The sequence below is a fragment of the Natrix helvetica genome (genome assembly GCF_964273705.1).
Source record: "Natrix helvetica genome assembly, chromosome: Z".
In the NCBI taxonomy this organism is placed as follows: Eukaryota; Metazoa; Chordata; class Lepidosauria; order Squamata; family Natricidae; genus Natrix; species Natrix helvetica.
The window spans coordinates 37,158,889-37,173,620 of NC_138554.1; the positions used below are offsets into that span (position 1 = coordinate 37,158,889).

The 14,732-nt window shown below is 39.8% G+C and overlaps 1 protein-coding gene across 1 annotated transcript in view; it reads right to left on the reverse strand.

Moving 5' to 3' along the window:
• MYBPC2 (myosin binding protein C2) overlaps nucleotides 1-14,732 on the reverse strand; it is a 67,877-nt gene that overhangs the window by 17,174 nt on the left and 35,971 nt on the right. The window contains exons 11-22 of the mRNA XM_081932510.1: nucleotides 14,090-14,214; nucleotides 13,846-13,951; nucleotides 13,123-13,289; nucleotides 12,860-13,025; nucleotides 11,128-11,234; nucleotides 10,183-10,212; nucleotides 8,426-8,568; nucleotides 6,124-6,283; nucleotides 5,388-5,492; nucleotides 1,981-2,169; nucleotides 1,068-1,202; nucleotides 175-342 (exon numbers count right to left, since the gene is read on the reverse strand). Coding sequence (XP_081788636.1) covers nucleotides 175-342; nucleotides 1,068-1,202; nucleotides 1,981-2,169; nucleotides 5,388-5,492; nucleotides 6,124-6,283; nucleotides 8,426-8,568; nucleotides 10,183-10,212; nucleotides 11,128-11,234; nucleotides 12,860-13,025; nucleotides 13,123-13,289; nucleotides 13,846-13,951; nucleotides 14,090-14,214 — 1,601 coding nt within the window. The remainder of the gene's footprint in view (nucleotides 1-174; nucleotides 343-1,067; nucleotides 1,203-1,980; nucleotides 2,170-5,387; nucleotides 5,493-6,123; nucleotides 6,284-8,425; nucleotides 8,569-10,182; nucleotides 10,213-11,127; nucleotides 11,235-12,859; nucleotides 13,026-13,122; nucleotides 13,290-13,845; nucleotides 13,952-14,089; nucleotides 14,215-14,732) is intronic.

Genomic DNA, 14,732 nt, shown 5'->3' on the forward strand with positions numbered 1-14,732 from the left:
TTGATTCAGGATCATAGTGGGGCAAACATTTTGAGGAACCTGATGTGTATTGGGTCACCCCCCATTCCCCTACGGGAGCTCGAAATCTCTTCTTATAAGATAATTTGATCCAGGAGACAAAACAAGTTACTATGTGTTTATGGTTAACATCTCCAAATGCTCAAAGTGACTCACCAACAATCTCACGAATGGTGACAGGCTGTGGTAAAGTGGTTGGCGGACTCTGGCCTGCAATATTTATTGCAATGACCCGAAATAAAAGCTTCTCGCCTGTTGGAAGTCCTTTGGCAGTAAAGCCACAGCGTTCTACAAGCTCTGTATTAGCAGGTATCCATTCATCACCTGGGAAAGAGGGTGGAGTACAAGATTAGGAGATAAAGAATAAGTGGGAGGTCAGAAGCCTTTTTTTCTCCCTGAACTGTTTTGGCCAATGGTATGTTTGGGAGGGATATTCCCCAGGGAGTTTCCAAGCATGATGTCATAAATATTAAGGGGGCAGAAAATAGAAGAAGAGAAATACTGTATATTCTGCTCAAGTTTGATCTGGTCCATGATTTCCAATTGGCACTTGTGGATGCTGCTACAGGACTAGTGAAGGTTTGGCCCAGTTCAGAATACATCAGCCTTGTCAAGTAGACCAGACAGGAGGCACAACCAGATGAGCTAACTCCATTTTATTGTAAAGTTGCATTAAGAGAACCTTGCAAATCATTTCTTCCCCTGCCCCCTTTATAGCCCAAGAAGCTTTTGAGATGCTTGCCACACCCACATTCTCCTTGGGGCTAAGTTGCCTTTTATCTGAATGTTCCCTTGGCTGTGTCTCTTCTCCCTAACTTCCAAGGTTACTCCCACTACCATTACAGACTATCTTGCCAGAGGTAAAAAGAAAAAGGAAAAAGGGAGAGGGGGGGGACAAAAGTAGAAAACAAAGTAACCGAAGGGAGCAGTTAATCTGGTCTCCATCACTCTGGAGAACTCCTTCAATTAATTGCTTAAACCAGAGAGCTGTAAAAGGGCAATGCATGGCATACAAACTCAGAATTTCTTTTACTGGTAGAGAAACTCACTCCCTTCCTTGCAGTATTCAATGAGGTAGCCATCAATGCCTCCTGCACCGATTCGGTCTGGAGCACGCCATTTCAGAGTGGCTGTCGTGTCTGTTACATCGTCTACAGTGAGATGAAGGGGCTCACTAGTGGGAGCTGAAGCAGAATTGAATGGGGAGTGATATTAGTAAAATAATAACAGTAAAAATATAACTACACATACGCACACACAATTATCATTTCTTGGTGTATAATGAACAATAAGGAAACAACCATCTGCCCATACTTTTGCCAGTTTTGTGTCTTTTTTCTAGGGTCATCCTTTTCTTGGTACTTTAGATAGCAAAATGCTTTAAAAAGCAAAACAAAAATATTGTTGAATGTTCATGCACACCTCTTAATCTACTCATTTTAACCCAATTGCCCTTAATGACTGAATCTTTTGCAGATGATTCAATAATACAAGCAATTTGTTGTTTATTTATCTATTAAATTTTTCTGCTGCCCATTTCACTGATAAGGTGACTCTGGGCATATCTCCCGATCATTACATATATACTGTTGAATTCAGAAAAATACAAATAATAACAGCTTTGCAATTTGGGTATATGTTCTCAGGAAATGGTTATGGTTACGGTTATGGTTATTCAGAATGCATTTTCATGGAAACTTATATTGTTATGAAAATGCAATCTGAATTCATTTCACAAATATCCAGAATAAAAATAACTCCAACAGAAATCTTGTGCTGTTGACCTGGAACTCTAAACTCTTCTTCATGATCAGCTCTTTGGCTTCTTTGGCTGCTAAGTCTAGCTCCATAGTGGTGTGTGATGGAAAGGACAAGTCCACCTTTTCTATCTGTTTCAGTGTCTCATTCCGCTCCTGCCTTGCCCTTGCCAGTATTTCATCCCAAGCCAGCCCTTGTGCTCACCAATAGGCATGAAAGGTTTGGTATTCTGACTGGGTTGAGAGATTCCAATGGCATTGGTTGCAAAGACCCGCATCTCATAGAGACACCCTTCAATCATCTTGGTGGACTCATAAGTCAGCTCGGTGAATACTTCAAAATTCAGTTTCATCCAGCGCATGCTACCCTTCTTCTTGCGCTCCATCAGGTAACCTTGAGTGCAAAGAAAGGGGGGGGGGAAATGATGTATGGTGAAAGATATTTCTATAATCAGTATTATCCAATCAATAGTTATCGGATAGATGGATGGATGGATGGATAGATGATAGATAGATAGATAGATAGATAGATGATAGATAGATAGATAGATAGATAGATAGATAGATAGATAGATAGATAGATAATAGATAGATAAACAGACAGACAGACAGATACATATAATATATATATACATATAGATAGATATAGATATAGATATAGATATATGCATGGAATTTATTATAGCCTAAAATTTTAACCACTTGCATTCTGTTGACCATGCAGACATTTTCTATATTAATTTTTAACTTAGAGTTTAGAGTGATTTTTAGAATGTTAAAAAGATACAGGTAATCCTTGACTTACAACCAGTAACTTAAGAGCCATTCAAAGCTATGATGGCCTAAAAAGAACCCTTACTTATGACCCGTTCTTGAAGTTATGACTGCCACACCATCCCTACGATCATATGATTGAATTTTAGGTGCTTTGTAACAGGCTCACATTTATGACTGGTTGCAGCATTTTATAGTCAAATAATCACATTTTGTGATCTTTTTTGCTGTTTCTGGCAAAAGACACCCATCAGACTTATGACCATGTGATTTGTTTAACAACATTTGATTTGCTTAACAAATACAGTGACCCACTTAACAATATTTGTAACAATGGTCACAAAATTGAGTTCAGTCATGTGGCAACTTTACTTACAATTGCAATTAGACTCAATTGTGATCATAAATTGAGGACAACCAGTATTTACTGGTTCTCCAGGAAAATTATGATCTCCAGGTTATTTCTGAAAAGTAAGATCCCAACTACAGGTAGTCCTTGACTTACAACTACAATTGAGCCTAGAATTTCAGTTGCTAAATGAGACAGATGTTAAGTGAGATTTCCCCCATTTTAGGATCTTTTCTGCCACAGTTGTTAAGAGAATCAATGCAGTTGTTAAGTTAGTAACACAGTTGTTAAGTGAATCTGACTTCCCTATTGAGTTTGCTTTTTTAAAAAATATTTTTTTTATTCTCTTACATACCATTTTAAGTATACATTCACATAATTATTTTTCATATTTACATTTATCATTCTTATACATTTGTTATTCCATTTTATAGGTTATAATATAAATATACAGTTTGGATTGCTTTGTTTACCATCTCTTCCTCCTGTTGTAACACCACCTTATTTTCCCTTTCTTTTCTCCCTCCCTTCTCTCCTTTCCTCCTTCCTCCTCTCCTTTTCCTTCCTTCTTCCCTTACCTTTCTCCTACTCCTACTCTTTCTCTTCCCCTACCTACCCTCTCTCCTTCTCTTCCTCTCCCTTCCATCCTCCTCTCCTTACCTCTTTCTTCTTTCCCCCATCTTCCTTTCATTCTCTCCTCCTCTCTCTCTTTCTTTTCTATTATTATATGTGTCTCTTTCGGGTCTCAGTTTATATTTCGTTGGGATGGTATTTCGGCAAACCCAAATATAATTGATATCTTTTCTTGTTCCCTTACGTTCGCTAAACTATCCTATATATATTTCCTCTCCTTTTGGGTTTGCTTTTCAGAGGGTCACAAAAACTAATCCTATCATCCTGGGACACTGCAGCCATCATAAATATGAGTCAAGTGTCTGAATTTTGATCGCATGACCACGGAGATGCTGCAATGGCTGTAAGTTTAAAAAATGGTCACAAGTCATTTTTTTCAGTGCCATTGTAATTTCGAACAGTCACTAAATGAATTGTTGTAAGTTGAGGACTACTTGTGTATACACAAAGAAAAGAGTTCCTAGTTTTCTCCCACATCCCGATGTTGGATATATCCCACAGGGGGACCAAAACATGAAGCAATGCAGAGGTGGGTTGCCATTTTTTTTACACAGAAGTGTCCAGGCGGGTGGGCAGAGCCTCCCACCGCCACTACTACCGGTTTGGCCAATCCGTGCCGAACCGGCAGCAATCTACCTCTGAAGCAATGTCTGAACCTAGTCAATTTAGACTAGGATTACAAAAGGTGGCAATGCTATTTTAGTTTTAGTTTCAGGGAATAATCAAAGTATTATTGAATATTTATTTATTATTTATTTATTTTATTAAATTTGTTAGCCGCTCCCTCTCCACAAAGGGACTCGGGGCGGCGTACAATAAATAAAAACACATATTATAAAATTACACATTGTACGGAGGAGGTATAAAACACAATACAATATTATAATAACATAGAAATATTAAAATAAGTTAAATTAAAACCCCAATGGAAATTACAAGTTTAAAAATTGCCAGGAGGAATAAAATGGAGCTATGGTTGAGCCAGTCCTGCTAGTTGAAAAAGGTGGGTCTTGAATATGCTAGAATGGTGAAGGGCAGACCCTTTAAAAGAAAAATGACAGTCAGAGAAGAGCAAAGACGTTCTTGCAATTGTGAAGCTTTTTCATTGTGAGGATAGATTTGCATGGCTTTCTCCATGTTATATTAGCCGTTTGCATTCAGAGGCATTAGGCCAGGGGATTTGGAACGTTGAGTTGAGACTCCCTGCGGATGGCAAGCAATTCTTTTCTTAAACCTATTCAAACTTGTGCAAAAAAAAAAAAAAAATCAGGTGCCTTGCTAAGCCTCATTCTGGGCTTTGCTTGAATGAGCCCACAGCAGGTATCTCTCATAACACAACATTTGAGAAATATATATTAACACTAAATGTAAACAGCTGTAAATTTAAAATAATTTAAATTATATATGTATGTTTAATAAACTAGTAGATCAGTGTTTCTCAAACTTGGCGACTTTAAGTCCTGTGGACTTCAACTCCCAGAATCCCCCAGCCAGCATAGCTGGCTGGGGAATTCTGGGAGTTGAAGTCCACAGGACTTAAAGTCGCCAAGTTTGAGAAACACTGTAGTAGATGAATGTATATCAAAATTTAGTGAAGAATGTATTTCTTGCCCAACATTAGAACAATTAATTTTATTTAGGAGAGACATCTCATCAATTCATTTATCTCTTTAGGGTGATCTCCTAGAAAGTTACAGAATCTCTGTGTTAGGCAATGCTGTAGCCTCCCTTAAAGACAGAGAGAGTCAAAGAGTAGGATGAGATTATCCTTATTCCATGGCCTAGGAAGACCACCATTCCCTAACTTTAGTTCCCATGTGTCTGAATAGCCGCCCACATTAACTTAAAGTACTCACCAGTAATAGGCATACCACCATCATACTTGGGTGGTTCCCATACCAAAATGGCCCAGTCCTCTCCCACAGAAGTGACACGGACAGCTTCAGGAGGATCGGGAACATCTGCCAAAGACAAGGAGCAAGAATGTTATACTGTGTTTCCCCCAAAATACGACCTACCCTGAAAGTAAATCCTAGCTTAATTTTTTTTACACGTGCATGTAATATAAGCGCTACCACCACCACCCAAATAAGCCTGTTAAGATCCCATCCACTCGGGGGTGCATGGGGTGGGGCGAGGCACACAGGTAAAAATTAAGCTAAGATTGGGATGGGGGAGTGGAGTTGACCTATTTACCAGGCCTTGAACACCCCCACACCTTCCTTGCTTTGCTGGTTCACTTCTACAGCCGCTTTCCGCTGCTTGCGTGGCGATCCAGAGACCATTTTTCGGCTGCAGAGGCCTTTCCTGAAGGCCTCTGACAGCAAAACGGAGGCTGGGGTGACGCACGCAAGCGGCAACAAGTAGCCACGGAAGAAGTGGGCTGGCAGCGTGCTCCTGCTGAACAGGCTATTGGTGCTGCTGCCCTGAGGTGAGTCAGAGGAAGACATCCCTCAAAAATAAGATCTGGTGCCTTTTTTGGTGGCAAAAAAATAAATAAAACTGGATCTTATTTTCAGGACAACACGGGGCAGTAAAGAAATGCCGGGCAGAAAGAAGGGACCCTACATTCCCATTGATCTACTAACTCACCCACAACTTTGATGTTGAGAAAGGCAACGTCTTCGCCCACCGGATTAGTCACCTTGATAGTATATGTGTCTTCATCAGAGCGCTCAGCACTTTCTATCACAAAACTGCTCAACTCTTGTCTCTCTTCTATACGGACACGGCCTTCTTTTTCTGCAAAAACCTGAAGGATGATGGGGAAAAGCAGAAACAATCAAGGGGATCTAGGAATTTGCAAACTGGAAAGAAAATATATGAAGAAGCCAAGATTTCCAAAAGCAATGGAATGTTCAGCATTTCAGAGAGATGGGCTGTTGCTTTAAAAACCAAAACAAATCTCAATGCTTCTCACAATAGGCCAAGCAGTTTTAAACAGTGTAGCCCTGGAGCCTTACAAAATTATTGCCGTGACACATCATCCTTGGCCAACCTGTAACAGCATTGGGTGGTTTGGCATGTTATATGAATCAGCTCAGCAATTTAAAAATATGTACATTTAATTATTTTAAATAAAGTGTACTTTTTTTTCTCTTGGCCTCAGCTATTAACAAGCTGCAATGTTGAAAAAATATTTAAAATAAACTTTAAACAGAACAGGACTGATATGATTAGATTTGGAATATATATACCAGGGACTATAAGAAAAAAAAATTTAATGATTAAAAGCTTTAAAACCACTTTGTGGAACAATCAGGGAAATGCTAATTATTAGCATTAATTGAATCTGACTTAGGAAGTGATGATTCTCACAGAATCATCAGAATGTTGTCATTGGAAACATTATTTTACTGACAATTTAATTGTACTTACAGTATTTTAAGAAAATGAGGACTTCTATTGTTAAGCTTGATTTACTAGAGAGGTTTTAAGAAATAAAAGTAATAAAATCTCCTAAATAATAGTAAGTAATGTCTCTTTAGTCCTTTTCAGTTTAATTAGGATTGTGAAAAGCACTAACAAAGTACTTTGTAACACATGGAAATATGGAGAAAACCCTTCCCTATGAATCATTACAGGAATAGGAATCATTCAGGTATTTCACCAAAAAGAGTACTCCACTTGTCTGCTCACAATAGAACACCTTATGCCACCGGGCTTCAAATTTTGGGTTTGGACAACCTAGAACTATGCCGCCTACAGTCTGACCTAAGCATAGTACACAAAATTGTCTGCTACAACATCCTACCTGTCAAGGACTACTTCAGTCTCAACCGCAATAATACATGGGCAAACAACAGATACAAACTCAAGGTAAATCGCTCCAACGTGATGGAGAAAATATGACTTCCGCAACAGAGTGGTCAATGCCTGGAATGCACTACCTGACTGTTGTTACATCCTCAAACCCCCATAATTTTAACCTTAAAGCGTGGACCTCACTCCTTTCCCAAGAGGTCTATAAGGGGCATAAGCACACCAGCGTGCCTACCATTCCTGTCCTACTGTCCCCATTTATTTGTACCCATTTCCTGTGTTCATATCCATGTTTATGCTTATGTCTTTATCTCATACATGTTTGACAAACTAAATAAAAAAATCATTTATTTGCCTAAGGATGCATGCCGGGTTCCAAGGCCGCTTCCAGGTGTCTCCAAATTGTGTGCATAGGTGGGTTGCAGGCGTACTGGAGCGTACTGGAGCGTACCATTCCAGTACAGTGCTCCGGAGGAGCCACCCACCCACCTGAGCTCCTTACCGGTCTTTTAAGTCTTCAGCGCTTCCACGCACAGCGCATATAACACCTGCGCGATGCTCCACTGAGCAGCTGGAGCGTCACGGAGGCTCTCGGAGGTGCTAAGATGCGTGTTTGTACGGCACGCGTGCATGTGTGTATGTGGTGTGCATGCACTGCGTGCATCCATGTTGATGCCACCGGGCCCGTTCCAACCGTACTGGTTGGAACGGGATCAGGAACCCAGCACTGGTGCATAGACATCCCGAAGAACCTTCCAAAGCAACCTCAGTAGCTTGTTCCAATCTTGCAAAAGAGAGATATGGTTTCTGCTCTACAATTATGATCCCCCTCTGTTTAAATGCATTGCGTGGCCTTATTCATTTAGATTTAATTTGATACATAGTTTTCTATTGGGAAATTATGATTTAAGACCTGGGATGGGCAAAGCAGGTCCCACCTTGAGCATTTTAAGTTACTAATTGTGATGCTATCATGGACCTGCTATTTTCATCAGTAACCTCCCAGATTCCATAATCTGGAAGAAGTTAATTTCGAGAAAGGGGCAGTGTTGGAAATTAGTTACCATTCTTTGCTTTACCCTGCCTAAACGTAAGCTTTAATATGTTTTACTTGGACCCAACAAATACTTACTTGATTACCCTTGATCCAAGTTGCTGTTGGTGCAGGTTCTCCTGTGATGTTCACGTCGAGCCGCAATTTGTTCCCAGCAACAACGACAATTGTGTTTTCATTTGTTTTCCCTGATCCACAGTCTAAATGGATCTTGGGGGGTTCTGGGAAAACCAGAAGGGACAGTGAAACAATTTCTCCTCCACGATAGAAATGCAATTACCTGGTATTTCGAGAAATGATACCAATAGCTACTAACAACTCTTGAGAGAGCAAACATGGAGTGGTTGATTTGAGTTCCTTCCTTCCTTCCTTTTTTAATTGGAGCCCCTTTGTTGGGGGTTGTCATTGTAACCTTTCTCTTGACAATTGGTTGCCTGCCTATGCTCTCACCCAGAATGCCTTTTTAGGGAGAGCTGCTTGTAACCCTGGGCCTACTTCAGCTGGAGCATTGCTTAGTTTGTGTCAACAGCTCATAGCCAAAAAAAGAAAAAGAAGAGCTATTCCTTAATGAAGATAATTATTTCCATTTCAGGAATAGGAACTGTACTTATTATCTATTAGAAGAGAAGAAAAGAAATGCATTTAGTCCAGCATCCTTGGGCCAATCAGATGCCTCTGGAAGGGCCACAAGGAAGACTCGAAGCTGATAGTTCCCTCCTCCTGTATAGGAGAGGCTCAGTTGTCATGGCAAATATGGGTAGACCTCAACTTACAGCCATTTGTTTAGTGACCAGTCAAAGTTACAACGGCACTGAAAAATCTGACTTATAGTTACATAAGTAACTATACGTTTTTCATAGTTACAACCTTTGCAGCACCCTCATGGTCTTCATGATAAAAATTCAGATGTTTGGCCACTGGTTCCCATTTATGACCTTTGCTGTATCCCAGGATCATGTGACCACCTTTAGTGACCTTCTGATAAGCAAAGTCAGTGAGGAATCCAGGTTCACTTAACAACCAGGTTACTAACTTATCAGCTGCAATGATTCATTTAACAACTGTGGGAAGAAAAGTTGTAAAATGGGGCAAAACTCACTTAACAAATGCCTCACTTAACAACAGAAATTTTGGGCTCAATGGTGGTCGTAAGTTGAGGACTATCTGTAGTTACAGAAAAGTCTTCTCACTTAAACCATGCAAGCTGGTTACTGTCCCTCCATCCTATAGTAATGAAAGTCGAAATATGCAAGTAGCCCTAACTTACAACCATTTGTTTAGTAGCTATTCAAAGTTATGATGGCGCTGAAAAAGGTGACTTACGGCCGGTCCTCGCATTTATGACTATTGCAGTGTCCCCATGGACATGTGATTAAAAAATCGGGTGTTTGGCAATCAGCATATATTTATGATGATTGCAGGATCCTGGGATCATGTGATCACCTTTTGCAACTTTCCCTTCTGACAAGCAAATTCAATAGGTAACCATGTGATTTGCCTAACAACCATGTCAAAAAGGTCATTAAGTCAGTCACTATTATGATTAGAAGTCATGGACTACCTGCAATTGTTTGCTATGTGATGGAATATTTTATTCTGACTACCCTGAAGCTTCCACCATTCAACTTCATGGGATCATGTTCCCCCTTGGTTTCTTTTATTTTCTAAATTAAAACGCCCCAGGTATTGTAACCTATCCAAATATGGGGGTTGCCTTAATCCCTGAACATTCGCTTCCAGCAGTTCAGGTGAGATTCTTGGGCACAACCAAAACTTTAGTTGGGTTCCCTCTCATGCAGCCACTGAATGCCATTGGACTAAAAGATTCTACCCACCTTGCTTGGGGACATATTCAATCTTGATCTCTAGAAAGGGAAAGAGAGAAAAAAAACCCAACAGTGAAATCTCTGGGCAATGCTTTGAGGTTATAAATCTATATTGTGCCACTATACAATTAAGGCATGATGTCATCCTCCAAAATAGTAAAATAAGAGCACCATAAACTTCCTTACAAACTGTCAATTGTATCCAAAAGATTATATTCATGAGTAAGTCAGAGCATAGGTAATGCGGCTTCTGTAGTTAGCATAAAAGTTTTGCAACTGAAGCATTCATTTAAACACATGGATACACACAAAGTACCCAGGTTGATAGTCCATCGGACCCTGATCCATAGAACCGTGAACCCTTTTTTTAAGCTCCTAAAGTCTACCACCACCACCCCCAAAAAAATTCACTACAGTAGGCATAACTTTCCTTTTCATAAATTGAAAAATGAATCAGGTACTATATTCTAAAAGTCAAAAGGGGGAAAAAAATCCTAGAAAAATTAACTCCATACATTTGAGTGACTTCACAATTTAACTGTTAGTGGTCTTTGCTATAACAATAGCAGCAAAAATAATTGTTTCCCTTTTATTCAAAAATACGGTCTCCTCCTAGTTTAGACTAGTAAATTTTGATGCATTTCCTCCAGACTTGGAATAAAATTTACTTCGGGATTTTAGCTACAGTTACATTTCTCCTTGCAATATTCACACACTTTGTCATTAGTTGCTTTGGAAAAATCCCTATTAACAAGATTGGGAGGGGGGGTTCTGTTTTGTTAGCCCCTCATAAATTTGTGGCGCAGGTCATTTTTTTGGCTCGTAGCAATTCCAATTTAGTTTGGCAGACTGAGCACATGGACTATATAACTGTGATGATCATGAGTATCTCAAAGGATTTGCACTTAGTGGAGAATCTTAAAGCCTCCTACACAAGTCCCTCCCTACACTGACCCAAGAAGTTGAGTTTAGCAGAAAGTGAAAGGGCATATCCATCAGGGACGAAGGTGTAGTCTCCCTCATCTTCAGGTCTCACATCATCAATGACCAGCTTGTGGACCCTGCAGAATAAAATTGAAATTATGAAGAAAGGGTCAGAATGGGTGGATCATCACCAGCTAATTTGCAGGGTTGGTGTTCTAATTAAGATCACCTCTCACAGATGGCCCAGTACCTTGATTTTTCCTCACTGTTAAACAGACCATTTATGGTCTATTTCTCATCCGAATGAACAACTGGCTGTTCAGAGGTGAAACAGCATATGTTGCATCAAACTGTTGTTTTTCATGCAGTATTTAAACTCTAGGCTCCAAAGCAAAGCAAACAACACCGAAATAGCCGTCGAAAATGAGGTTTTGTGAAACCTCAGTTTGTTGAGTGTAATGTATTTAGCACTTAAACGTATAAGAAACTGGTGGGCCAGTGTGTATCAATGTGTATGCACATGACTGCATTAAAAAAATAAATAAATCAGGAACCACACCCTTAAAATAAATATTGGTTTTGCCTGTATTACCTTGTTTATTCTTCCCTTCCTTCAGAAATTAGATCACCCACAGTTGCTGTTAGTGAGATGATGGCATATAAATTGAATGAATGAATGAAGTACATTGAATAGAGAGATGATATCCTGCCCAAGCCTTTACAGTGATATTTATATCCAAGCAAAAATATAAAGCTGAATTTCATATGTTTGAGGCAAGTGTTTAATCTGTAATATCAGAACAGATTCAGTTGAACTAAAAAAATGGCAGGCACAAATGGAGTCATAACGAATGGCAAAAATAAGAACTTCACCTACATTCTGGATTCTAGGTGACTTTATTATGGCAAGCTACATACGGAAACATCTTCTCTCTGGTTATATCTGCCCATCCCACCCTGCCAGGCAGGGAGAGTATGTTACATAGCCCATCAGTTAAAGAATTTGGACTGGTGGGGCCCAGGAAGATACCATTGTCTGCTGTCTCCACCGCTGTGGAATATCCCCCCCCCCCCAGTAGTGAGGTGGACCTCCAGTTTCTTGGCCTTTCTGAAATGTTTGAAGACCTGGCTGTGCCAAACTTTCTTGGGGCATGCAGAAAGCATGCAAGCTTGAAGTTGATTAGCATCCTTGAAGGCCTTCTGCCAACTTTTTAACTTTAATAATTTTATACTTGTTTTAACTGCCTCCAATTGTATTATAATGTTTATCTGGTTGTTATGTTTTAAATATGCACCACCCAGAGCCCCCTTGTAAAATGAGATGGGCTATCTCCAAGTTTGATAAATGCATAAATAAAAGACTAATATTGCATTATTAGAAAGATAAATGCATGGTCCCAGTTATTCAAAGGATTGAAAATCTGATTGCACTTGCCATCCATGAGCAGAATACCTATAGACTTTGTATGGGCAAATAAAATGAATTACAGAACTCATTTCCACTTAACATGGTAGGGTATAAAAGAATGCTAGTTGTATAAGTGTATTAAAATAAATGTATTAATTAAAATTTACTTTAGATAAGAATATATAAAACTGTAGCTGTTAATTGTTATAACAATATATTGTACTTTGGACAATTCCTCATTTTATTTTCTTGAGAATATATCAATTTGCATCATAATTGTCTTTTTCTGTTACTAATTTTTTTTTTTTTATAAAACCCACTCTGCCTATGTTCTAGTTTTCTCCAAATGCTCACCTGCCCTTGTGAGTCATTGTGATACGTTTACTGGGCCGGATCTCAACTCCATTCTTGAACCATTTGCCAGTAACTTTCTCATCAGACACTTCACACTTGAAGACGGCTTGTTCGGTGGCTTTGACCGTCAGATCAGCAATACCTTGAATTACCTCGAGCGGTTTGTCTGCATGGTAAGATTTGAACACATAAATTTCACTGTCAAAAACTTCCAAATTCCCTACATAGCCTTTCCACTGATGGATCCATTGGCCCACACAGACCTTCAACTGCAAGATATGCTTCTGATTGGCCACCGTTGGTTACAATCTGATAGCGCCCAGCATCTTCTTTGGTAGCCTCATTGATGATGAGCATGTGCTTTTTGCCATCCTTTCTGATGCGGTATTTGAAGGTGTCTTCACGAGTCAATTCCACACCGTCCTTCGACCTGGAGATGAAGAGAGGGAAAAGGGGGGGAAATGGAGAAAGGACATGACTGGAAAGACATGTCAATGTGTATGATGCAAGTAAAACAAGAGGGAAGGCAAGGGTCTTGCCAGCATCATAATGGGCAGAAAATGTAGCTTTTCTAAAATATTAGCCATATTTTCAAGCAATTTGATTACATTTCGTAAGATTGTTCTTTTTATAATTCTATATCTCCAGGCAACAATTCCTTTTTTAACTATGTATTACCTATAAATTTATCATTATTATTCTGCTAATCTAGAATTCTTGCTTCCTAAATTTAAATCATAAAATTTTATAACATTTGAAAAGAACTGGCATTTTAATTTTTTATCACATTATTATTCTGTTATTGTTTTTTGCTGAGTTAAAGAAAGAAAGATGAAAACAAATCAACATGAAATATATGTTGGTAAACTTAAGAGATAATTATGTGGTCAATTTCAGAGATTGGGATTATTTAGAAGACAGCTGATTGGCTAGAAGAGAGGGAAAAAAAGAAGAGAAAAATTGGAAATGTTGAACTGGAAACTTACCACATTACCTGGGCTCCTTCCTCAGATACATCTACTTCCAGCACTACCTTGTCTCCCACATATACTTGTTGGTCATCCAGACCACTCATGATCAGGACAGGTGGTTCTAGGAACATAAAGATGGAATGTATAATAGGGATATTGCTCACACACTGCTACGCCTTTCAACTTTATTCTGCAAATCATCACCAACTTTGTCAATTTCTCCAATTGTATTATATTTGCATGCATGCTCCATCCACACCTTTTACAAAGACCTCTGTGAAGCTCTTCTCATCTCCAGCCACACATTCGTAGGCCGCATCATCCGCCAGCGTTGTCTTGGTGATTGTCATGATACGTTTCTTACCCACATTCTCAAAGATGAATCTATGCACAAGAAGAAGAAGAAGAAGAAACCATTCACCTGCACAAAGAGAACCTTAATATGTTTCCCTTGTCTCCCAATACATTTTCTCATTTCCTATCCACTAGAACCGTGATGGCGAACCTATCGCACGTGTGCCACAAGTGGCACGCGGAGCCATTTGTCAGGGCACGCGAGGCGCTGCCCTGTCAGCTGGCCAGCACGCATGCGCACACTGGTCAGCTGAGTTCACCTTTTTAAAAGCTATTTTTCGCCTTCCCCAGGCTCCAGAGGCTTTATAGGAGCCTGGGGAGGGCGAAAAGAGCCTCCCAGCCCCCCCGGAGGCTTCAGCGACCATCCCTGAAGCCTTCGGAACGCTTAAAACCACCCTCTGAGCAAACCGGAAGTGACTTCCGGTTTGCTCGGAGGGTGGTTTTAAGCGCTCTGAAGGCTTCAGGGACCGTCCGAGGCTTCCCTGATGTCTTCGGAGCGCTTAAAACGACCCTCCGAGCAACCCGGAAGTCACTTCCGGTTTGCTCGG